Source organism: Bufo gargarizans, chromosome 1 (genome assembly GCF_014858855.1).
Source record: "Bufo gargarizans isolate SCDJY-AF-19 chromosome 1, ASM1485885v1, whole genome shotgun sequence".
In the NCBI taxonomy this organism is placed as follows: Eukaryota; Metazoa; Chordata; class Amphibia; order Anura; family Bufonidae; genus Bufo; species Bufo gargarizans.
The window spans coordinates 547,116,564-547,143,179 of record NC_058080.1 but is presented as its reverse complement, the minus strand read 5'-3'; the positions used below and the strand labels follow the sequence as shown (position 1 = coordinate 547,143,179).

The following is a 26,616-nucleotide window of genomic DNA, read 5'->3' as shown; positions in this document are numbered from 1 at the left end:
TATTTTACGACTGAAAGTGAAATGTCATTTTTTGGCAAAAGTTTTGGTAAATTTCGATTAATAACAAAAAAAGTAAAAATGTCAGCAGCAATGAAATACCACCAAATGAAAGCTCTATTAGTGAGAAGAAAAGGAGGTAAAATTCATTTGGGTGGTAATTTGCATGACTGAGCAATAAACTGTGAAAGTAGTGTAGTGCAGAAGTGTAAAAAGTGGTCTGGTCATTAAAGGGGTTTAAGCTAGAGGAGCGGAGGTGGATAAAGTGGATTATTTGCGGGTTGAAAAGACGTGTAACAGTGCATTCTGAACTTTCCTTAACCCTTTCATGACCAAGGGTCATTGATGCCCCAGTGTCCAGGTCAAAATTTACAAATCTGACATGCGTCACTTTATGTGGTAATAGCTTTGGAACACTTTTACTTATCCACGCCATTCTGAGATTGTTTTCTCGTGACACATTGTACTTCATGATAGTCATATATTTGAGTCAATATAGTTCACCTTTATTTATGAAAAAATCCCAAATTTACCAAAAATTAGGAAAAATTCACAATTTTCCAAATTTCCATTTCTCTGCGTCTAAAACAGAAAGTGATACCTAATAAAATATTTATTACTTAACATTCCCCATATGTCTACTTTATGTTGGCATCATTTTGGAAATGTAATTTTATTTTTTTAGGGCGTTAGAAGGCTTAGAAGTTTAGAAGCAATTCTTACAATTTTTAAGAAAATTTCCAAAACCCACTTTTTAAGGACCAGTTCAGGTCTGAAGTCCCTTTGTGGGGCTTACATAGTGGAAACCCCCATAAATGACCCCATTATAGAAACTACACCCCTCAAGTTACTCAAAACTGATTTTACAAACTTTGTTAACCCTTTAGGCGTTCCACAAGAATTAAAGGAAAATGGAGATGAAATTTAAAAATTTCACTTTTTTGGCAGATTTTCCATTTTATATATTTTTTTTCTTTAACACATTGAGGGTTAACAGCCAAACAAAACTCAATATTTATTACCCTGATTCCGCGGTTTACAGAAACACCCCACATGTGGTCGTAAACTGCTGTACGGGCATACGGCAGGGCGCAGAAGGAAAGGAATGCCATACGGTTTTTGGAAGGCAGATTGTGCTGGATTGGTTTTCTGAACGCCATATGTTTTTTATTTTTCTGCCGATCGTCTTGTGCAGGGGCTCGTTTTTTGCAGAAAGTGTTGAGGTTTTTATTGGTATCATTTTTGGGTACATAGGATTTTTTGATCATTCATTATTACACTTTATGGGGCAAGGTGACCCAAAAATTGGCTGTTTTGGAATAGTTTTCATTTATTTATTTTCACAGCGTTCATCTGAGGAGTTAGGTCATGTGATAGTTTTATAGAGAAGATCGTTACGGACGTGGCAATACCTAATATGTATACTTTTTCTTATTTATTTAAGTTTTACACAATAATAGCATTTCTGAAACCAAAAAAAATGATGTTTTAGTGTCTCTATAGTCTGAGAGCCATAGCTTTTTTATTTTCTGGGCGATTGTCTTAAATAGGGTATCATTTTTTGCGGGACGAAGTGATGGTTTGATTGGTACTATTTTGGGGGTCATAAGCCTTTTTGATCGCTTGCTGTTGCACTTTTTGTGATGTAAGGTGACAAAAATTGCTTTTTTGGCACTGTTTTTTTTAAATTTATTTTTATGGTGTTTATCAGACGGGGTCCATCACGTGATATATTTATAGAGACGGTCGTTACGGACGCGGTGACACCTAATATGTGTATTTTATTTTATTTTTTCATTTTTTTATAGGAAAAGGCAATGTCTTTTTTTTATTTACATTTTTATTTATTTATTGATTTATTTTTACTTTTATTATTTTCACTTTTTTTTTTATCAGTTCCCTCTTGGATCTTGAAGATCCAGTGGGGCTGATAGTTGTACTATACTTTGCAATGCTCTTGCATTGCAAAGTATAATACTTCCAGACTGCCTGTAGGTGGCAGCACTGGACGCCTTTGCCATGGCAACCATCGGGCGCTGCAATCACAGCGCTGCAGCCCCGATGGTGGAGAGGGGGAGCCCCCTCCCTCTGTTAACCCGATGGATGCCGCAACCGCAGCATCTATGGGGTTACAGGAGAGTGTCAGCATAGAGCTGACACTCTCTGCTGATGGCGGCGGCTCAGGAATGGAGCCGCCGCCATCGCACACAGAATGGGGAATCGGGGGCAGCGCTGGGGGGGGGGGGCGGCCAGAAAATTAATGCAGGGGGCGGACCGCATGAGGGCAGGAAGGAGATCAGCGCAGCTGCGCAGGAGGCACAGATCGGCGTGGCAGAGGCACAGGTCAGCGGGGCACAGATGGGGGGGGGAACCACAGAGGGGCACCAAAGGCGGGCACCAAAGGCTTGGAGGATCGGGGGGCACGAGGACACCTTACCGATTTCAGTCTCTGATCTGCAGAGCGCAGATCAGAGCCAGAAACCGGCATTTTAACGCTGCCGCGATCCGATTGGTTAGTCTGCACAGACTAACCAATCGGATCGATTGCCGGCAAGGGGCCACTCTGATTGGTCCCTTGCCGGCATTACTCCACTGTATGCTGTCCGTGACAGCATACAGGGCAGGGGCAGAAGCTTTAATCCAAGCGCTTTGCAGCGCTTGGATTAAAGAGCTGCCAGAACGTTTATATACGTGGTAGCTGCACGGGGTATGTGCAGCTATCACGTATATATACAGATTGCAGACGTGAAGGTATTCAGCTATTACCTTAATAGAATTGAAATCATGTTACTTGGCACGTCAGAGAGCTCTGCTTTCTCCTACTTTTTAATGGCCACCATTTAAAAATTGTATAGAATGATGTTTTTTTCTTTTTAATTTCAAAACTTAATGGGCTTCATGTATAAAACCACTCCAACAAAAAGTGTCTGTGATGCCTATAGCAACCAATCAGGTAACTTAAAAAAAGTAACATCTAGGCTTTATTTTAAATAAAAGAAGCTTTTCAGATAACATTTTAGGAAATACCTTGTCATTAACACCAGCAAATTCAATCATCTGTTTGGCTACAGCAGCGAATGCTGGATTAAATTCCACAGTAAAGAAACGTGTGCCAGGCTTTAAAAGTCGTGCAATCCGGACAGCTGAGTAGCCACAATATGTGCCCAACTCCAAGCATACATTTGGATTGGTCTCTTTCACAATATTGTCCAAGATCAAGCCTGTGATTGACAAAAAATAAATAAAAAAACAACATAAGTGTGAATAGAATAAACAGAAAAGTTTATCATACATGACAAACTGACACTCTCTCCTCCTGGCAGAGTTCCAGTGTGGGCTACTCCAATTCTTAAAAAGTGTCACGCAAAGTCCTGACTCTAGCCAGCATAAAGACATTGGCCCTGATTTTCTAATCCTATAGATGGCATATACATAGACAACCTGTCTAGATTGCACCAGGTTTAACACAGGGGCTCAGGCTGGATGATAAATGTGGTGCAGGGACAGACACATTTCTATGGCTCTATACGATCTAATGGTTGGCTTACTTTTAAGCAGATTTTCACGCCAAAATTGTGCCACAATTTTGGCACAAATGCTTGCGAAGCTCCCTCTCCCCCTTTCCCTTAAGCCCTGCCCCCTTGTCAATATGTTTGAAAAAAGTGTAGAACCCTGAATTGTGCCAATTTGTGCCACTTTCCTAGACATATTTTTGGTGCAGATACATTAGTAAATCTGGGCCATTGTGCGCAGAGGGAGGCCCGCAGAGGTGAAGAGGACCAAGCTGGGTACCTAAATGAAACACTTTGGTTCTGACTTTTTTGTCTGGTTTGGGAGTCAGAGTAAATTAGGGGTCTGGTCTGGGGTCTGAAGAATTAGTGTGTGTTCCATTTTTGATATTGGAGTGAGAGGGCGCTAACATGGATCCTGGCGTTTTAATATGTAATGGAACTTTTGTGTTTGGAAAATACAAGTGCAGTTCTTAGAAACAATGGGTAGATTTACTCCCACTAAAGGCCCCTTTACACTGGCAGACAATTGTTAACAACCGTTTGTAGAAACACTCATTAGCGATGATCTGCTGGTGCAAAGGTGCCGCCAATTACCCATTGAATGTGCAAAGTGCTCATAAGATCCTTTGTGCGGTCACCTAAATCATTGTTTGACGGCAGCAGATCATGCCATCAAAACTGCACTCTGCTGCTGGCAAACAAGGATTCTGTATGGGGACGAGCAATGGAATTAGCGATCGCTCCTCCACATACTGTCAAGGAGATTGCTGCATGTAAATGCATGGTCTCATTCAGTGACATGCAGATGATTGCAGGGAAGGAATGCTTGAGTACTGAATTAAACAATGTAAAGAGCCTTTAGGCAGTTTAATAAACTTACCTGTCCGGGCTCCTTGGCACAGTCGCAATGGGATAGATGCGCAACTGAGCTACGCCCCCTGGTGATGCAACCACATCCTTAGTAACAGGATGCAATGCTCTGTTTCTCCCCGCAGGTTCCTTGTTCCCTGTATTTACGTACTGATTCCTCTGCGCTTCTGACTTCGGCTCGTCTTCTGATCACCCTCTGTCTCTCATTAGGTACTGCATAGCCTGTCTGGTTCTCAGCCATTTCCGTCTGATTCTGCTTTTGTGTTTTTCTGTTGGTGTTTGTCTGTCTCTGCACTTATTTAGCCTTTGTCCAGTTGCGGTGCTGCCAAATAGGGCTTATACTGCAAGTAGGTGGGGAAAGCGGGGTGGGTTCTAGGTTAGGGCTTACTGTCCTTGTCTGTCCCTACCTAGAGGAGTTACAAACAGTCTTAAAATGCACCATATTTATCACAGTGGCTGATGATCAACAATAAATTTAGGAGGTGTAAACTTAGACTAGACGATGTAAGGGTGCACTATTACGATACGTCCACATGTCACAGAAAAAGCTGTGGATCTGCGGCAAAAACTACATGTATTACATGCTGTTTTTTGCCTCAGAAATTACTGTGGATTTCACTCATTGCAAAAGGTTAAATCCACAGTAGAGATCTGCAGCATAATTTGACATGCTGCAGATTACAAATCTGCACCACAAGTGAATTTACACTGCAGATTTTCTTTTGCAAAATGAGATTTTAAGAAATCTCATCCACTTTGCTGGTTTCATACAATGCTGCGGATTTGCCACAGTAAAATCCATAATGGCAAATACGTGGAGTATCCACCACATGTGAACATACCCTTAGATGGCTTACTGACGGATATTTATCAAGACTGGAGTTTTCACACGCCAGTCTTGATCCCTCTGTGCCGGATACCTCTTAATAAATTAGGTGCATCTCTGGTAGTCCATGCTCCAGCAACTGTGGTCTACTCCAGCCATGAACTGGCATATACTTTTTAGCTGTAACTTTTTTCTAGAGTAAATTATAGTAAATCTGGCGGGCCGTGAAAAGTTTAAAACGTTGCTAATTTTTGCGCACATATGGTGTGCGCCATAATTTTACATTTTTTTACACCACTATTGTGGAGTATAGACATTAGTACATGCCCCTCACTGTGTGCCAACATTCTGGTGCTCAGTGGAGCATGTTAAGCCAGTCCCTTTCATGTGAAGTCATGGCAATTTCCCTGCAAAGGAAATGTGTGGTACCAAGTTAGCCAGTAGAAAACTGGTTTATTGGTCTCATTAAGGCTGGCTTCACATCATCATTTCATTTTCTGTTCTTTTCATCGTTCAGAAGAACAGAAAAACAAACAGATCCTGTAACAAAAAAAAAAAAAAAAATCCTGAACACATGTTGCATCCTTTTTAGCCATTTCCATCTGAGATCCGTTTTGCATAACGCTTAAAATTCAGAATCCGTATATATTTTTTTCTGTTCTTCTGACCGATCAAAAGAACGGAAAATGTAATGGTGATGTGAACTTCGCGTAAGAGAAACAAAATAAGAGTCTTACATGTATGATACCTTTTAATGGCTAACAAGAATAGACATAGAGAACTTTCAAGACGACTAGTCAGGCATAATAGTGTCTGAAGAAACAGCAACATATGTACAAAAATACGAATTCCCTGCAAAGTCACATCGCCTTGTTGAGCATAATGAAAAACATGTCTAGAACATTTAAAGGCTATGTACAACTTTGGAGGCAAATTTTTTTACGATTGCATTTTACTCATTTTGGGATAAAAATCATTTTTTCAATTGGTCTTTATTAAAAATATTGAGCCGGTCTATCACAAAGGATTAAGGGAGTCATTTAATAAGCTAAAATATACCTAAATTAGGTGTACTTCATGCACAGATTGCGGTGTAATGGTTATCTGCGCCGCAATCAGCGACTTCTCCCTGCTCATGCAAAGTGGGCGTGACATGGGCAGGGAAGGGGACGGGCCAGTACACCCATCTCATTTTCCATTTTCTACGCCCATTTCAGCAAGATTTTGCGTCGGATCCTCAAGCAAGATGGCGGCGGCCGGCCCGTCGCAAGCAAATGGATGCAGTAAGTTTGATTACATTTTTTTTGTTGTTTATGTTAATTTTACACAGTTTTTACACTCAGATACCGCGATCATGTATGAACGCGGCATTTGAGGTGTACAATGACAGGGGGCGGCGCTATCGGAGCTCCCTGTAATTGCACCCACTATTTACCAAAAAATGCGCTTCGTGACGAAGTAATTTGTCACAAAGCAAAAAGTTTTTTTTTATTCGGTGAATAAAAAAAAATTCGCTCATCTCTATTTAGAATGTCAGAGATCACAAATCAAGGGCCCGTCAGTTTAGCTGGCTGACAGACCAGAGAGAAAATTCAGATCCCTCTATTAGAGCATCTCAGCCCTGTACAGAGAAATGGTTCCATATTTGTAATAAAGACCAATTTAAAAAAAGATTGTTAGCTCAAAATGAGAACAATGCAATAATAGTAAAAAAAATTGTCCCCAAAGGTGTACATAGCCAAGTGTAGCAGACGGCATTCATTTTCATTAGTAAATCTGTCCCAAATAATGCATATTGGTCACCTCATCTTCTCATATAATCTTACCCTTTTGGTCTCCCACATTCATGGCCCACTCTTTTTTATGACAGTATTGGTCAATATTATCAATGACGCTCTGTGGGTCTCCACGCGTTGCATTTTCCAGCACATACTGTAAAACTCTCTGTTCTTTGGTGTGATTCATGAAGATACCTTTGATGGCAACTTTTGTTTCGTAAAAGATAATCTTAGCAAAGGCTCGCCGTTGACCATGTAGAACAACATACAATGTTAAAAGAAGCAGGATACTTGCAGCCAATAGTAATAACGTACTAAGCTCTATCATCTGTAATAAAAAAAGACAGTAAATCAGTAAATTGGTAAGCAACCTGTTGACTTACACATACTTTAACCCCTTAATTACCCCGCCAATATGTTTTTTTCCCTCTCCACCTTCCAAGACTTTTTAAAGGGCAGCTGTCAGCAGATTTGTACCTATGACACTGGCTGACCTGTTGCATGTGCGCTTGGCAGCTGAAGGCATCTGTGTTGGTCCCATGTTTATATGTGCCCACATTGCTGAGAAAAAATATGTTTTAATATATGCAAATTAGCCTCTAGGAGCAAAGGGGGCATTGCCCTTACACCTAGAGGCTCTGCTCTCTCTGCAACTGCTGCCCCCCCCCCCTGCACTTTGATTAAAAGGGCCAGTCAGTGAAAATGTAATTACGCCTGCCTGGCCCTGCCAATCAAAGTGCAAAGGGTGTGGCAGTTGTAGACAGAACAAAGCCTCTAGGAGCAACAGCAACGCCCCCCGTTGCTCCTACAGGCTCACTTGCATATATTATAAGTTCATTCTTCTCAGCAATGTGGGCTTGTTTTTTGCAGGGTGAGCTGTAGTTTTTACTGGTACAATTGAGGTACAGTATATACCAGTTTTTGCTCACTTGCTCATCTTGGACAACACTTTAATCCTTAGAAGAGAATATTGGAAATGGAGATCTTTTACACAATTTAATTCATGCAGAACATGTTGTGTATGCCATATGAACCTAGAGACCTTTTTGAGGCAGTTTTGCACTTCTCATGTTAAAGAGGTGACACTTTGATGGAGAGTTTACTTGGTCCCCGAGTATTTTACCTGACATTATATTTCCACTATAGATACGCAACAGAAAAAGGCATTTAATAGATTTTTTTGTTCTATGGTTAAATTTGTTATTTGGATTGCTCAGTCTATGGTATGATCTTAAGTGCAAATCAAAGCTAATTACATTTAGTCTTCCTACATTTCAGTATTTTATAGCTCCTCTGCAATTCTTTTATTCTGGCCTGTACAGTCAGGCCAGAAAAATATGAATATAGAACCGAAAAAAGGCCTCCCTATAATACCGTAAGTAAGGGCAAACAGAGAACCAATCATATAAACCTAAAAGTGTTGCTAAAAAAAACAACCATGGAATGCCCAATAAAACATAAATACTTTATTGAATCATCAATTGATCAAAAAATTCATAAGACATGTTACACAGAATTACTATGGAGAATAATCAGCAAAACAACCTGAATGCAGTAGTCCCCCCCCCCGTCGTTGCCTCAAAAACCCGCCAAACAGATGGAATACATGTCTGTGCAATATGCAGTGAGGTGATTCACAAGTAGAAAGTATCGAGTAAATATCCGCTACAAGTGACTGTGATATTCAACTTACTGCACAGCCCAGTGGAGGGTTAATGTGTAATAATACAGCCAAAAATAGTAATACTATAGAGCACATAATCACATAACATCCACTTAATAAATCCAGATGAGATATGCCCATATACAACAGATCATAAATAGCAGGCCGCAAAATAACAAACTCCTACACAAAAGTACCCACTGGGAACGTGAACATACCCACAGACATGATGAAGGGCTAGGACACCGAACACAAGGCAGGCAAGAACCCCGACGTGCGTTTCGCCTCAGCTTCGTCAGGAGGTAGCTGAGCGAAGCTGAGGCGAAAAATATGAATACGGTTGTCCAGCTACAACCCTAATTTTAGTAACGGCCAAGATAGCGCTGTACCTTAAGTAAAAAAGGCACTGACCTGCTTCGCGCTGCTCTGTTCCAATGCTAGAACAGTGCGACTTTAGGACACATCACCGCTGAGGCCAGTGATTGGCTGCAGTGGCACAACTTACCCCACCACGAAGTTTGCAAGTTGGGGACCAGGAGGAGCTGCAGTAGCAGTGGGAGGCGAGTGTCTTTTTTACTTTAGATACAGTGCTGTCCTTGCCGTAGCTAAAATTCAGTTTAAAACTGGACAAACCTTTTAAGCTTAAATGTGTCCCCCTCAGATGTGTGTGTTCTTAAAATCCCCCATTCTGTTTATTAGGGAGCTGTCATATTTGTCTTAAGTTGGACATACACATGAAATGCATACAGGTAATTTAGTCAACAGGTGTCCCTCCCGCCTGCATTTATTTCAATAGGCTAAAGGGTACCTCTGGCAGCAGTTAGGTTACGGTTACACGGCAACAATAGTGGCGCGACACCAGTCACAGCTGCACCAGTTGCAAGAAATCCCAAACTGCCGGAATTCTTACAACAGGCATCCTATTCACTTCTATGGGATCAACGCTACTCAGCGGACCTGGCTGCAATGGCTGTCGTGCAACCAGTGTTGCAGTGTAGCCATCACCTTAACATCACAGTTTACTTTTCTGTCAGAAGAACAGAAAAATAAACAAACAAAAATTATCCTGCATGACTTTTTTTTTTTCCATCTAAAATAATGGATCTCAGACAGAAATGGCTAAAACAGATGCAAAATATACATAAATGAACAGATGCTTATTAACCCCTTAAGGACCAGGCCATTTTTGCAAATCTGACATGTGTCTATTTATGTGGTGATAACTTTAAAACGCTTTTACTTATACAGGCCATTCTGAGATTGTTTTCTCGTCATATTTTGTACTTCATGACACTGGTAAAATTGAGTAAAAAAAATTATTTATAAGAAATAAAAACTTTTACAAACTTTGTTAACCCTTTAGGCCTTCCACAAGAATTAATGGAAAATAGAGATGACATTTCCGAATTTCAGTTTTTTGGCAGATTTTCCATTTTAATCCATTTTTTCCAGTTACAAAGCAAGGGTTAACAAACAGCCAAACAAAACTCAATATTTATGGCCCATATTCTGTAGTTTACAGAAACACCCCATATGTGGATGTAAACTGCTGTACGGGCACACGGCATTGCGCAGAAGGAAAGGAACTCCATATGGTTTTTGGAAAGCAGATTAAACTGGGATAATTCTAAGCTGCCATGTCACATTTGAAGACCCCCCTGGGCCCTGATGCACCCCTAGAGAAAAAACTCAAAAAAAGTGACCCCGTTTAAGAAACTACACCCCTCAAGGTATACAAAACTGATTTTACTAACTTTGCTAACCCTTTAGGTGTTCCACAAGAATTAATGGAAATTAAATTTTAGCATTTCACTTTTTGGGCAGATTTTAATAATTTCTTTTCCACTATCAAAGCAAGGGTTAACAGCAAAAAAAAAAAAACAAAACTTAATATTTATTGCCCCGATTCTGTTGTTTACAGAAACACCCCATTTGTGGTCGTAAACTGCTGTAATGTCAAATGGTTTTTGGAAGGCAGATTTTGCTGGACTGGTTTTTTGACACCATGTCCCATTTGAAGCCCCCCTGATGCACCCCTAGAGTAGAAACTCCACAAAAGTGACCCCATTTTGGAAACTATGGGATAAGGTGGCAGTTTTATTGGTACTATTTTAGGGTACATAAGATTTTTGGTTGTTCTATATTACACTTTTTGTGAGGCAAGGTACCAAAAAATATCTGTTTTGGCACCGTTTCTATTTTTTGTTATTTACAACGTTCATCTGACAGGTTAGATCATGTGGTATTTTTATAAAGCAGGTTGTTACGGATGCGACAATACCAAATATGGCAACTTTTTCTTTGTTTGTTTCAGTTTCACATAGTATTCAAGTATTTTTGAAAAAAAAATTTTTTTTGTGTCTCCACATTCTGAAAGCCGTATTTTTTTTTTTTTTTTTTTTTGGGCGACTGTCTTGTGTAGGCGCTCATTTTTTCGGGATCAGATGATGGTTTGATTAGTACTATTGTAGGGTGCATATGACTTTTTGATTGCTATTACACTTTTTGTGATGCAAGGTGACAAAAAATGGCTTTCTTGACACCGTTTTTATTTTAATTTTTTACGGTGGTCAACTGAGGGGTTAGCTCATGGGGTATTTTTATAGAGCAGGTTGCTACGGACGCGGCAATACCTAATATGTATACTTTTTTATTTACTTAAGTTTTACACAATAGTGGCTATTGTAGATTTAGTGGCTGTTACGGAGACATGGTTTAATGAAAGAAATTACTGGGACATAACCATACCAGGGTACTCTTTATACAGAAGAGACAGAGAAGGCAAGAAAGGAGGAGGAGTGGCCCTGTATGTGAAAGATAGCATTAAATCTAACCTAATACAAGTTGGTGAGGCCAACATAGAGTCAGTTTGGGTTACGTTGCAGTTTGCTAATCATGCAGTAACTCGTGTAGGTGTGATATATAGACCACCTGATCAAGTTAAAGAACTAGATGATCTACTAGTTGAAGAAATAGCTAAAATGACAATGAAAGGAGAAGTTATCATTATGGGAGATTTCAATCTTCCAGATATAAACTGGAAAACCAAAATAGCAAGTTCTACCAGGAGTACAGATATTCTAAATTCCCTACTGGGGTTATCCCTACAACAAATGGTTGAGGAGCCAACCCGGAGGGAGGCCATTTTGGATTTGATATTCACAAATGGGGATTCGGTATATGATGTCATTGTAGGCGAAACCTTGGGATCTAGTGATCACCAGTCAGTGTGGTTTAATATAAGAACTGTGAAAGAGTCCCACCACACAAAAACAAAAGTTTTAGATTTTAGAAAAACAGACTTTTCAAAAATGAAATTAGTCATAAATGAGTCCTTATCAGACTGGAACGGATTACATGGAGTCCAGGAGAAATGGGACTACTTAAAAGGTGCATTATTGAAGGCAACTGAAAATTGCATTAGACTTGTCAGTAAAAGCAAAAAAAGGAAGAGACCACTGTGGTACTCAGCAGAAGTGGCCCAAATCATTAAAAATAAAAAGCTAGCATTTTGTAATTATAAAAAAAACCAGAGCAATGAAGATAAGGAAATCTACAAGATTAGGCAGAAAGAGGCCAAGCAAGTTATAAGAACTTCTAAAGCTCAGGCAGAAGAAAAACTAGCTCAGTCTATGAAAAAAGGGGATAAGACATTCTTCAGATATATAAATGAAAAAAGGAAATTAAAACAAGGAATAACTAAATTAAAAATAAAGGACGGAAGGTATGTAGAAGAGAATAAAGGGCTAGCCGACTGCCTTAATGAATACTTCTGTTCAGTTTTTACAAAAGAAAAAGAAGGAGAAGGACCTCCACTAGAAAGGATGACTATTAAATCGTTTGATGCATGTGTCTTTACAGAGGAAGATGTTCTAAGTTTGCTGTCTAAAGTGAAGACAAATAAGTCACAGGGGCCTGATGAGATACACCCAAAATTATTAAAAGAGCTTAGTGGTGAGCTGGCAAAACCGTTAACAGATTTATTTAACCAATCATTAGTAACAGGAGTCGTCCCGGAAGATTGGAAATTGGCAAATGTCGTGCCCATTCACAAGAAAGGTAGTAAGGAGGAATCGAGCAACTATAGACCAGTGAGTCTGACATCAATAGTAGGCAAATTAATGGAAACCCTATTAAAGGATAGGATTGTGGAACATCTAAAATCCCATGGATTGCAAGATGAAAAACAGCATGGGTTTACTTCAGGGAGATCATGTCAAACAAATCTTATAGATTTTTTTGACTGGGTGACTAAAATAATAGACGGTGGAGGTGCAGTAGACATCGCATATCTAGATTTTAGTAAGGCTTTTGACACTGTCCCACATAGAAGACTTATCAATAAACTGCAGTCATTGAGCATGGACTCCCATATTGTTGAGTGGATTAGGCAGTGGCTGAGTGACAGACAACAGAGGGTTGTAGTCAATGGAGAACATTCAAAACAAGGTCATGTTACCAGTGGGATTCCACAGGGATCTGTACTGGGACCAATTTTGTTTAATATCTTCATAAGTGATATTGCAAAAGGCCTCGATGGTAAGGTTTGTCTTTTTGCTGATGACACAAAGATATGTAACAGGGTTGATGTTCCTGGAGGGAAACGCCAAATGGAAAAGGATTTAGGAAAACTAGAAGAATGGTCAGAACTCTGGCAACTGAAATTTAATGTGGATAAGTGCAAGATAATGCACCTGGGGCGTAAAAACCCAAGGGCAGAATATAGAATATTTGACACAGTCCTGACCTCAGTATCTGAGGAAAGGGATTTAGGAGTAATTATTTCAGAAGACTTAAAGGTGGGAAGACAATGTAATAAAGCAGCACGAAATGCCAGCAGAATGCTTGGATGTATAGGGAGAGGTATAAGCAGTAGAAAGAGTGAAGTGCTTATGCCGCTGTACAGAACACTGGTGAGACCTCACTTGGAGTATTGTGCGCAGTACTGGAGGCCATATCTCCAGAAGGATATAGATACTCTAGAGAGAGTTCAGAGAAGAGCTACTAAACTGGTCCATGGATTGCAGGATAAAACTTACCAGGAAAGGTTAAAAGACCTTAATATGTATAGCTTGGAAGAAAGAAGAGACCGAGGGGATATGATAGAAACTTTTAAATACATAAAGGGAATCAACTCGGTAAAGGAGGAGAGCATATTTAAAAGAAGAAAAACTACCACAAGAGGACACAGTTCTAAATTAGAGGGGCAAAGGTTTAAAAGTAATATAAGGAAGTATTACTTTACTGAGAGAGTAGTGGATGCATGGAATAGCCTTCCTGCAGAAGTGGTAGCGGCAAATACAGTGAAGGAGTTTAAGCATGCATGGGATAGGCATAAGGCTATCCTTCATATAAGATAGGGCCAGGGACTATTCATAGGATTCAGATATATTGGGCAGACTAGATGGGCCAAATGGTTCTTATCTGCCGACACATTCTATGTTTCTATGTTTCTATACAATAACAGCATATTTTAAATTAAAAAAAATTATGTTTTAGTGTCTTCATATTCTGAGCCATAGTTTTTTTTACTTTTTGGGCGATTGTCTTAGGTATACGCCTTATTGATCGCTTGGTGTTGCACTTATAGTGATGTAGGGTGACAAAAAAATAGTTTATTTAGCACAGTTTTTATTAAAAAATGTTGACAATGTTCATCTGAGGGGTTAGGTCATGTGATATTTTTATAGAGCCGGTCAATACGGACACATCGATACCTAATATGTCTATTTTTTCCCTTTATTTTGGCAAAAGGATATTTTTACTTGAAACTTAATTTTTGTTCTGTATACTTCTGTATTGTGATGCATTGGCTGTAAGTGAATTACACACTGTAATACACTTACAGCCTTCTCCCGGAATTCAGCCACGATGCCTAAGGAAGGCATCGTGCTGCCATCTATGCCATCGGGTCCCCGTCACAGCAGCGCAGGGACCTGATGGCTGCTTCCTTCCTGCATGGACATCGCACGTGTCACGGTCAGCACTGACTGTGGCTGTGCAGGGGTTAATGCGCCGGCATCAGTGATTTCGCCGATACACATGCAGCAAGGGTTTGGCCATCAGTGACTGCCGGACCCCTGCCGCTGATCGGGCGGGTGCAGCTCCTGCACCCGCCCGATCACCATGACGTACATGTACTTCTCTGGTCCTTAAAGGGAACCTGTCATCTGGATTTTGTGTATAGAGCTGAGGACATGGGTTGCTAGATGGACGCTAGTACATGCGCAATACCCAGTCCCCATAGCTCTGTGTGCTTTTATTGTGTAAAAAAAACTATTTGATAGATACAAATTAACCTGAGATGAGTCAGAGCTTGAAAATATGACTCTTCTCTGTTCAGGTCACACAAGTAAGATATGACTCTTATGTAAATTTGCATAAAAGGCAGAAAGTACAAAAATGCATAATACTTATTGAATTTGTCTACAAATGAAATTAAAAGTGTAATTTATATGTTTAGTGTAACACGATGAACATTTAGAAATGCTCAGTGAGGGTAGCATAGTAGAGGTGACAGGTTCCCTTTAAGTCACGGCCAGAGATGACGTACATGTACATCATAGGTCCTCAAAGGGAACCTGTCACCGGGATTTTGTGTATAGAGCTGAGGAAATGGGTTGCTAGATGCCATCTAGCACATCCGCAATACGATTTGATACATATGTCCCTGACTCATCTTACGTACAGTACTCATCTCAGGTTAATTTGCATATGTATACAAATCAGGTTTTTTTTACCCCATAAAAGCATACAGAGCTATGGGGACTGGATATTGCGGATGTGCTAGCGGGCATATAGCAACCCATGTCCTCGGCTCTATACCCAAAATCGAGGTGACAGGTTCCCCTTTAAGAAGCAGTTTTTTTGTTTACTTTTTTTTTTTTTTTTTTAGAATAGCTCATCAATAACAGATTGACAGATTGGTGGGGGGAAGGGGTGCCGACTCCCAGAATCCCTGCTTTTGAAGAAAAAGCAGCGCCCATATGAGTGCGACCCTCTCTTCCTTGTTTACCTGCTCACCATTGAATGAATACTGTAGGAAGGAGCTACCCCAAGTGAATGGGACGGATTAGTTGTAATTACACCGGCTGAATGCTGCAGCTGTGATGGCGAGCAGTTAAACAATGAACAGAAGGCCTGCTTGTACAAGTACTGCTTTCTCTTCAAATGGTAGGGGTTATAAAAATTTAAAAAAGTGGACAACCCTTTTAACTCTCAGGGAAGTACAGAACCGAGCATGCGGAAATCTATCATGGCAAATTCTCCCTCTAAGCCACTACTGCATACATAAGACGAGGACTGGCTGCCCCCTCTACATTTTTAAAAGAGTAGAGTTATGTAAATGTATTTATAAAAAGAAAATGGACCCAAAAAAATAAATAAATTCATCCATACTCACAAAATACATACATGCAGTTGAGCAGCTGTGTTAGAGGAGCTACTTTACTAATAAATAGAAAACTGCCAACCTGCGATGCTGGTAACACGCCCTGTTGCGTAACAGATGAGCAAACAACTGTGGTCACGAGGACAAAAATGAAGAAATCACAGACTATGAGGTCTCAACAAGTGAATCAGAGACCTATTGTTAATAATAGCTTTTGCAGGCACTACAGTAAGTTCTGCTCACTATCTGAAATACAGTAATACTGCTGCATCAACAGAACAGTGCGGGTATATAAAGCCTCAGTCATATGACTTCACCTTCCTCTCTGCATATAAATATCCAGCTAGTTGGGTATATGTTTACCTTACAGTTATTATTTAATATAAATGCATTTATATAAATAACTTTCTTCAGCAGAAATTTTGTAAAGAACTGGGAGGCAAATAAACTACACCCATTGATGGGACTGCCCTATAAAAAGGATCTCAGAGGCTACTTTTGGGTAGTGTACTTTTTGGTGAGAGATCATTGACTGCAAGATATGCCTCTATGACGCACTTGAAAAACTTTTTCCCAGTGACAGACTTTGGGGGTGGGGGGGGCAATTATTGGATTGAGAGAAGCAGGATGGTTTTATTTAACGGTATATCATATAATAAAATCATTTAATGCCATTTCCTATCCATAATTGGTTAATAAGGTAGGATTTACTGAGGAAAAAAAAAATCCCCTCTCACCCTGTATCTATTTATACCCTGCCTATAAACGGAATAGCCGCCCCGATAGGGCTGATCCCATCACCAAGATATTTCATGCATGAGTCAGGCTGCTTTCACACTAGCGTTCGGGTTTCCGTTCGTGAGCTCCGTTTGAAGGAGCTCACGAGCGGACCCGAACGCAGCCGTCCAGCCCTGATGCAGTCTGAATGGAGGCGGATCCGCTCAGACTGCATCAGTCTGGCGGCGTTCAGCCTCCGCTCCGCTCGCCTCCGCACGGACAGGCGGACAGCTGAACGCTGCTTGCAGCGTTCGGGTGTCCGCCTGGCCGTGCGGAGGCGTGCGGATCCGTCCAGACTTACAATGTAAGTCAATGGGGACGGATCCGTTTGAAGATGCCACAATGTGGCTCAATCTTCAAGCGGATCCGTCCCCCATTGACTTTACATTGAAAGTCTGGACGGATCCGTCCCAGGCTATTTTCACACTTAGCTTTTTTTAGCTAATATAATGCAGACGGATCCGTTCTGAACGGAGCCTCCGTCTGCATTATTATGGGCGGATCCGTTCAGAACGGATCCGCCCGAACGCTAGTGTGAAAGTAGCCTTAGTCTGTCAGGTCAGGGTATATATTGTATGTTGAGACACAAAAACAAAACATATATCTCCTTGATGTATGTCAGAACATATCAAATTCCATACATATCTATAGTAGGTCCCATATATATCTCAAGTTCCAACGCGTTTCACTGTGCCAGGACAGGGACCAGCTCATCATGGGACAACAAACAAGTTATATCCTAAAGATAAGGTGTGTAGGTATAGTCAAATACGATGGCAATTCAAATGTTATTAAAGATGCCAATAAAGATAAGGTGTATAGATATAGCAAGATAATGATTTAAAGGCCACTCCATGTGTGCCAACATAAATCACACCCCCTACTAAATATTCAATATCAAAGAAATACATAAACAAATAGATATACATATAATGCCAGACCACCAAGGTCTAATACTTGCAGTACTGTGGACAAATGGCAATGGTATGCCTATAGGGGAATAGAGTGGCCACAATGTGGCATTGATAGCAGGTGTGGAGCGGAGTCTCTGGATGACGCGCTGCTTTTTAAATGGGCTCACGGAGCTTGTCTCGCGGGATCTCAGCTAGTGACGTTGCGCTGTGTCCTCGTGACATCATGACGCATAGTGCTGCATTTCAAAGCTAAGCCATGATCCAGAAGAATGAATAACTATATTTAAATGGACAATTGCGATCTCAGAACCCGTTAGAAGGACCAAATAACCTATGCACCCTATTTAGAATTACTAAATGGAAAAGATAATTATATATAAAAAAGGAATATAAACAAAAGATTAATAAAAGGATATCTTTGTAGAAAATGGCAATTTCAATAAATATATCTATGAAATGGGGGAAAAGGGATAAACAGTGCCCCAGGGAAGAGGTATTTATACATATAAATATATGTAAAGTTATAAAAGATAGAAAGATACATACACCCCAACCTAGATAAAATAAGTTGCTATGGCCCAGTTTAAATGAAGCATATAAAAACTATATTTTCACTCAAGCTATTTGGCGAGACTGTATTCAATAGATTTATCCATCGAGATTCTTTTTGTTTTAATATCCGATCAATATTGCCTCCTCTGGTGGACTATCTCACTACTTCAATCATAGAGAATTAAATACCAGTAGCAACCCCCTGATGGTGTAATTGAATACGTCTGGCAATCGGTTTATCTTGTTTATTCCTAATGTCACCTAGGTGTTCTAAAACCCGTGTTTTAAATTCCCTGCATGTTTTAGGGTCCATTCACACGTCCGTTGTTTCTTTCCTGATCTGTTCCGTTTTTTGCGGAACAGATCTGGACCAGATCTGTACCCATTCATTTTCAATGGGTCCTGAAAAAAAAAAATCAGACATTGTGCTGTCCGATTTTTTTCAGGACCCATTGAAAATGAATGGGTCCAGATCTGGTCCAGATCTGTTCCGCAAAGAACGGAACAGATCAGGAAAGAAACAACGGACGTGTGAATGGACCCTTACCTAAATATAGGATTCCACAATGACATTGCCACGAACAAAAAACAATTTAGTGTGCAGGTTCTTGAACTTTCTCACAGCTGCAGTCCCAAAAACAGGAGCAGGCCTGCATTCCCATAAAATTTAAATAAAGAACATAAGTATGGGTCCGCGCTAATTGTTTTCCCCTAGAGAGGAATGTTCACAAGCAGTCACTCTCCTGCAGCAGTCTCTCCTTACTCCTGGCTTTCGGCTTCCTCGATCCCTGAACCGACCGGCAACAGAAACCTTTTCTTCCTTCAAAAGGACATAAATATAGTACAGACCCACAAACAAACAGGTTCACTCACCGTGCTTTTATTGTACTTACAAGACCATTTCTTGCCACATCACATATACAAAGTTTTTGTGCATCTCTGCCCGACCCGGGTTTCGCTACCAGCTTTGTCTGAGGTGTCCTGATTTCACATTCCTTGGGGCGGTATTTATTATCCGTCCCACCAATCACATGTTCTCCCAACCCCCTGTATCAACGGGATTTGGCTTTGATACATTACCTATCCATCAAACAACTCACATATTTGTTTTAACTTACAACAATAAAAATAGACATTGCATTTATAAATAAATACATATCTACCATTCATAGAACACATATCATCCAATTTACCATCCTCCAAGTTTCTTTTCAAAACACTCTCTTTCCTCAACTACTTCTTTTAAACTTCTTGCAAGTTAAAACATCCACTATAAAGAAATATAAAGTAAATGGTATACTCTAGCTCTTCAGTCTATCTCTTCCGTCTTATCTCATAACAGGTGCATACCATATTCTCCTTAATAGCCGTACAGTCAACAGGAGCCTACCTTATTTCTCCTAATAGGGCATCTTTCCTCAGCTGTCTGCTCCACATTCCCCAAAGCTTACTTCAGGACATGCATGCAAAACAATAAAAAAAAGCTCAAAAATATACACTCTCCATCCCTAAGAAGGAATACGCAATTCAGATCATGCAGACTTTATATCCCACTCAATACTCATACCTGCGGGCTGTAAGGTATTCATATTATATATCCACTGAGCTTCTATTTTATTGATCTGCTTTACCGGGTCCCCTCCCCTCCATTTTTTCTGTACCAATTCTACCCGCAAAAATGTAAGACCTGCCAGGTTTTTCTGATGTACTTTCTTAAAATGCGCAGACACAATATGGGTGTCCAGCCCTTTCTTGATATTTCTAATATGTTCGTTCATCCTTACTTTTAGTTTTCTAAGGGTCCTCCCCACATACAGTGGCATTCAAGAACATATATTACCCCTGCACTCTCACAGGATAGGTTTCCTTTTACTTTAAAACCCTTTGGTTTGCTGTGGATGCTACCATATCTCTACTTCAGTTTTTTCTCTTTTTCCTGGATCTATTTTTACATGCCTGACAAAAACCGCACCATGTGAATGTACTTCTTCCTGTCTGAATTTCTCCTTCCTTTAGACAGCTATGCACGAGTTTACTTCGGATTGTTGGTGCCTTCTTGAAAATAAAGGGGGGTTTACCTGGGATCAGGGCACCTATCACCTCATCATTTTTTTAAATCCTCTAGTTCTTCCTAATAATGTGTTTAATCTGAGGACACAATGTGGAATATGTTGTATATAAAGCAAATCTAAATCTGTTCTCATCTTCTTTTATTTCCTTTTTTATGATCGCATTCTCTTGTCTAACCTGCTCTCTATGTGTTTGTAACATCCCTTCTGTATAACCCTTTTCCTTCAAGAGAACCTGTCACCGGGACTTTGTGTATAGAGCTGAGGACATGGGTTGCTAGAGGGCCGCTAGCACATCCGCAATACCCAGTCCCAGAGCTCTGTGTGTTGTTTTTTTTTTGTGTAAAAAAACTGATTTGATACATATGCAAATTAACCTGAGATGAGTCCTGGTTCTGAAGTTGAAACAAATATGTGTGAGTTGTTTGATGGATAGGTAATGTATCAAAGCCCGCCCCAAGGAATGTGAAATCAGGACATCCCAGACGAAGCTGGTAGCGAAACCCGTGTCGGGCAGAGATAAACAAAAACTTTGTATATGTGATGTGGCAAGAAATGGTCTTGTAAGTACAATAAAAACACGGTGAACCTGTTTCTTTGTGGGTCTGTACTATATTTATGTCCTTTTGAAAGAAGAAATGGTTTCTGTTGCAGATCGGTTCAGAGATTGCGGAAGCAGAAAGCCAGGAATAAGGAGAGACGGCTCCAGGAGAGTGACTGCACAATGACATTGCATTCGGTAAATGACACCTGTGGTGTTACAATTTGCAAAACTGCGGGTTTTGTAAATCTTGGTATCCATGCTATCTTAACCTGTTACGGACACGGCGTACAGGTACGCCCTGATGTCCTGGTACTTAAAGTACTTAAAGTATAAGTAGCACTGTGCTGTCTGAGTGTGTGCTGCAGGGAGAAAAAGTCACCCTCCCACCCCCTGCAGCCGACAGAAGTTGATTTTTACCTTCATTTTTTTTACTTCAATAGCGATTATCATGGTGACAGCTTTCCTTTAAAGCTCGCCTACAGCAATGAAGAAAAATGGCTGAGTTGTTATGGAAACCTGGAGTAAGGCTACATACACACAAACATTGTTTGTTTCAGTGTCCGTTTTTTTTGCGGATAGGATGCGGACCCATTCATTTCAATGGGTCCACATCAGTATGTCCATTCCGTTGCCCCGCAAAAAAAATTGTGAATGTCCTATTTTTTTTCTAGTTTGCGGACAAGGATAGGCAATATTACAATGGATGCGCAAAAAAAAAAACGGATCCGTAAAAATAAATCAAAAAAGGGATGCCATACGGAACGTCATCTGATTTGTTTTGAGGACCGCAAAACACATACGGTCGGGTCGTGTGCATGTAGCCTAAAGCTGTGTGCATGTGGAGACTGGCCTGCGAGCTTCAATTGGCTGATAAGGGTCATGTGACCAGGGTGGATTTGATTTAAATCACTAGTCAGTAAGGCTTGATTTAAATCATAGTTTTCTACATAAAGACTAATTCTTGCTGGTATAACTTATAATATGCAAGTAGATGAAGAATTTTAGAATAACAACTTTTCATATTAGTTTGATTAGGTTGATTCTGTATTCATAGGTTTGTAGAAGTTAGGATTAAAGTCTTTTTCTCAACTCTGTTCATGTTATAACATTTTTGCTGTGAGGAAGAGGCATGTGATCTCTGCTGAGTCAAATTCAGTTTTGAGAACTGCAAAAGTAAACCAAGCATCTGTGATAATATCTTGTAGGCAGAGAAACTGCCCAATAATCTTACAAAAACCTCTGGAAGAGCATGACATTGTGAATGGATTAATGGAATTTATTTACCAAAAACATATACAGCCTTATTCTACATAATTAAAAACTAATCTTTATTTCATGATGGAATAAACTTGGATGGTAATATAATTTTCCTCAAAAAACATTATTAAAAAAAATCCGATTTAAATAAAAAGATTTTTTTTTTTTTTTTTTTTTTTTTTTTTTTAAACATAGATTTTTATCCACCCTGCATGTGACCAAGCTTCTATTGGCTAATGCATTATTATAATTTTTTTATATCTCAGGAACGGTACATCTTAGAAAGCTGAGACCTGGTCTAAAACCTTCCCAGACACCTGATTATTGTGACTAGGGATGAGCAAATCATTTCCCGAACTCGGGTTTGGTTCCAAGTGGTACATTGGAACCAAACCCGAGTTCAGGAAATGTTTTTTTACAGTAGAAATTGGTTTATGAAGTTAATATGCAAAGTCTCGCGAGGTAATAACGTCGGCTCATAGGAGCCAATACAGTCTAATACTGTATGAAGCGCCCGCTCCATACAGTATTCAAACAAAGTATTATGCGACTCGACTTCGGATGTTTCATCCAAAGTCGATTCGCTCATTCCTAATTGTGACACAGTAAGAGGTTGCCTGCTAGATGGGAGGTACTTTCCTCCCAGTATGTGCTGTTGAGACTGATTGACAGCCAGGTGAGGTCAAGCACTGGACCGGATCTCACATGCCGGTCCAGGCTTTGTGGATGCCTGTCCGTTTTCTATCAGCCAGCTGGAGTGCAATAGATCTGTCTCTGTACAAGTCTTGTGCTTGGATGAATGTTTGCAACCTGAGAGAGCAGGTAGACTAAATCCTGGACTTGAACTTTTGTGTGGAACTGTTTGCAAGGTGTGAACACACACCTGGACTTGGACTCTTTATGCAGTACCCGCAGCACAGTGTGAACTTAACACCAGGACTTACAACTAAGGCTACTTTCACACAAGCGTTTTTTGCTGGATCCGGCATCCCTTATGAACAGATCCGGTTGTATTATCTTTAACATACCCAAGACGGATCCGTCATGAACTCCATTGAAAGTCAATGGGGTACAGATCCGTTTTCTATTGTGTCAGAGTAAACAGATCTGTCCCCTTTGACTTGCATTGTGGGTGATGACGGATCCGTCTTGCTCCGCATCCCAGGATGGAAAGAAAACCCAGTATGAGAGCGGAAAAAAAATGCATTTTGGAGCATTCTGTTCAGTTCAGTTAGGTTTTGCCCCCAATGACAATGAATGAGGACAAAACAGAAGAGTTTTTTTTCCCCGTTATTGAGACCCGATGATGGATCTTAATACTAGAAAATATTAACACTAGTGGGAAAGTAGGTGAAGTTGTTGATGTGCTGTTAAACCTGACAAGTGCGAGTAAAACACTGAAGTCTAATTAAGAACTGTTTTTGTGCCTCTGCTCTGCGTCCGCTCACCCTGCCTACAAAGATGGGAGGTAATGAATGAAGCAGCACAGAGGGTGGGGATATAACAGAGCCAGGAGGTCAGTCAGTCTCTGACAGGGAGAAGCCCTCCACGGGTAGGCAGGAACATTATCTGTATAGTACATGCCAGACAGGCTAGGTTTTCTTTTGCTGTTCTATTATTGTATCTGCATCCTTATCAGTAAACCTGGCTACAAGTCAGCTTAAAACTTATTCCTCAGCGCCTCAGCGTTTGGTCTGAATTTGATGGAAGAGACAAGTGAAAAAAGCTGAGACCTGGTCTAAAACCTTCCCAGACACCCGATTATTGTGACTAGGGATGAGCAAATCATTTCCCGAACTCGGGTTTGGTTCCAAGTGAAAAGACTATAGCTCTCAGACTATGGAGACACTAAAACATTTTAAAAAAAATGCTATTATTGTGTAAAACTTTAATAAATAAGAAAAAGTATATATTAGGTATCGCCACGTCCGTAACAATCTGCTCTATAAAAATGTCACTTGACTGAACCCCTCAGATGAATGCTGTAAAAATAAATAAATAGAAACTGTGCTAAAACAACCCATTTTTTGGTCACCTTGCCCCATAAAGTGTTATAATGAATGATAAAAAAATCATATGTACCCAAAAATAGTAGCAATTAAACTGGCACCTTATCCCCTAGTTTCCAAAATGGGATCACTTCTTGGGAGTTTCTACTGTAAGGGTGCATCAGGGGGCTTCAAATGGGACATGGCATCTAAAAACCACATGGAGTTCCTTTTCTTCTGCGCCCTGCCGTGTACCCATACAGCAGTTTATGACCACATGTGGGGTGTTTCTGTAAACCGCAGAATCTGGGTAATAAATATTGAGTTTTGTTTGGCTGTTAACCATCGATGTGTTAAAGAAAAAAATTGGATTAAAATGGAAAATCTGCCCAAAAAGTGAAATTAAAAAATTTGATCTCCATTTTCCTTTAATTCTTATGGAACGCCTAAAGGGTTAACAAAGTTTGTAAAATCGGTTTTAAGTAACTTGAGGGGTGTAGTTTCTACAATGGGGTCATTTATGGGGGTATCCACTATGTAGGCCCAACAAAGTGACTTCAGACCTGAACTGGTCCTTAAAAAGTGGGTTTTGGCAATTTTCTTAAAAATTTTAAGAATTGCTTCTAAACTTCAAAGCCTTCTAACGTCCTAAAAAAATAAAATTACATTTCCAAAATGATGCCAACATAAAGTAGACATATGGGGAATGTTAAGTAATAAATATTTTATGAGGTATCACTTTCGGTTTTAAAAGCAGAGAAATAGAAATTTAGAAAATTGCGAATTTTTCAAAATTTTTGGTAAATTTGGGATTTTTTCATAAATAAAAGGTGAAATATATTGACTCAAATTTATGACCATCATGAAGTACAATGTGTCACAAGAAAACAATCTCTGAATGACTTGGATAAGTAAAGGCGTTCCAAAGTTATTACCACATAAAGTGAGATATGTCAGTTTTGCAAAATTAGGCCTGGTCAGGAAGGGGGCAAATGGCCCAGATGGCAAGTGGTTAAAAAGAAGGAACGAGCTCAGCAACACCAAAAGACACGGAAGACCACCGAAAACAACTGTGGTGGATGACCGAAGAATTCTTTCCCTGGTGAAGAAAACACCCTTCACAACAGTTGGCCAGATCAAGAACACTCTCCGGGAGGTAGGTGTATGTGTGTCAAAGTCAACAATCAAGAGAAGACTTCACCAGAGTGAATACAGAGGGTTCACCACAAGATGTAAACCATTGGTGAGCCTCAAAAACAGGAAGGCCAGATTAGAGTTTTCCAAACGACATCTAAAAAAGCCTTCACAGTTCTGGAACAACATCCTATGGACAGATGAGACCAAGATCAACTTGTACCAGAGTGATGGGAAGAGAAGAGCATGGAGAAGGAAAGGAACTGCTCATGATCCTGAGCATACCACCTCATCAGTGAAGCATGGAGGTGGTAGTGTCATGGCGTGGGCATGTATGGCTGCCAATGGAACTGGTTCTCTTGTATTTCTTGATGATGTTACTGCTGACAAAAGTAGCAGGATGAATTCTGAAGTGTTTCGGGCAATATTATCTGCTCTTATTCAGCCAAATGCTTCAGAACTCATTGGACGGCGCTTCACAGTGCAGATGGACAATGACCCAAAGCATACTGCAAAAGCAACCAAAGAGTTTTTTAAGGGAAAGAAGTGGAATGTTATGCAATGGCCAGGTCAATCACCTGACCTGAATCTGATTGAGCATGATTTTTCACTTGCTGAAGACAAAACTGAAGGGTAAATGCCCCAAGAACAAGCAGGAACTGAAACCCAGTGTCTGGTGATGTATATGCGTTCCAGACTTCAGGCTGTAATTGACTGCAAAGGATTTGCAACCAAGTATTAAAAAGTGAAAGTTTGATTTATGATTATTATTCTGTCCCATTACTTTTGGTCCTTAACAAGTGGGAGGCACATATGCAAACTGTTGCAATTCCTACACCGTTGACGTGATTTGGATGTAAATACCCTCAAATTAAAGCACATCTTGTTAGTTTCATTTCAAATCCATTGTGGTGGTGGTGGTGGTGGTGTATAGAGCAAAAAATGTTAGAATTGCATTGATGTCCCAATATTTATGGACCTGGCTGTATGTGTGTGTGTATATATAGATAAAGTGCACATTAGAGGTATGGTGGGGGGGGTGTATTTCACCCGATTGTTTAGTTTAGAGATAGCTGAAATCCATAAATAGTGCTGCTTCAGCAAGGCATAGTTTCTGGATATTGTTTTGTTTAAAGTTGTGTGGGCTGGATTTGTTTGGACTGGGAGACAGGTTGGTAGTGGGAGTTTCTCAGTCCACATCCCTAGTCCACTACAGGTATTAACTTTAGCTGAGGAGATCACAGGTGAGGAGAGCTGGGCTATAATCAATGAGGGATAAGACAACCCTCTGTGTATGACTGGGGGGGAGGAAGTGACCCTACAGAGAGGGTTGGAGCTGGTGTTC

The 26,616-nt window shown here is 40.2% G+C and overlaps 1 protein-coding gene across 6 annotated transcripts in view; it reads right to left on the bottom strand.

Moving 5' to 3' along the window:
* LOC122924470 (catechol O-methyltransferase-like) overlaps positions 1 to 26,616 on the bottom strand; it is a 150,308-nt gene that overhangs the window by 48,602 nt on the left and 75,090 nt on the right. For 2 of the 6 annotated variants that reach the window (XM_044275577.1, XM_044275574.1), the window contains exons 2-3: positions 7,032 to 7,311; positions 3,025 to 3,218 (exon numbers count right to left, since the gene is read on the bottom strand). In XM_044275577.1, the coding sequence (XP_044131512.1) occupies positions 3,025 to 3,218; positions 7,032 to 7,311 (474 nt within the window). Of the gene's footprint in view, positions 1 to 3,024; positions 3,219 to 7,031; positions 7,312 to 16,048; positions 16,083 to 19,152; positions 19,266 to 19,472; positions 19,495 to 26,616 lie in introns of those variants that run through there. The other 4 variants (XM_044275573.1, XM_044275575.1, XM_044275576.1 and 1 more) reach the window with 4 other exon arrangements.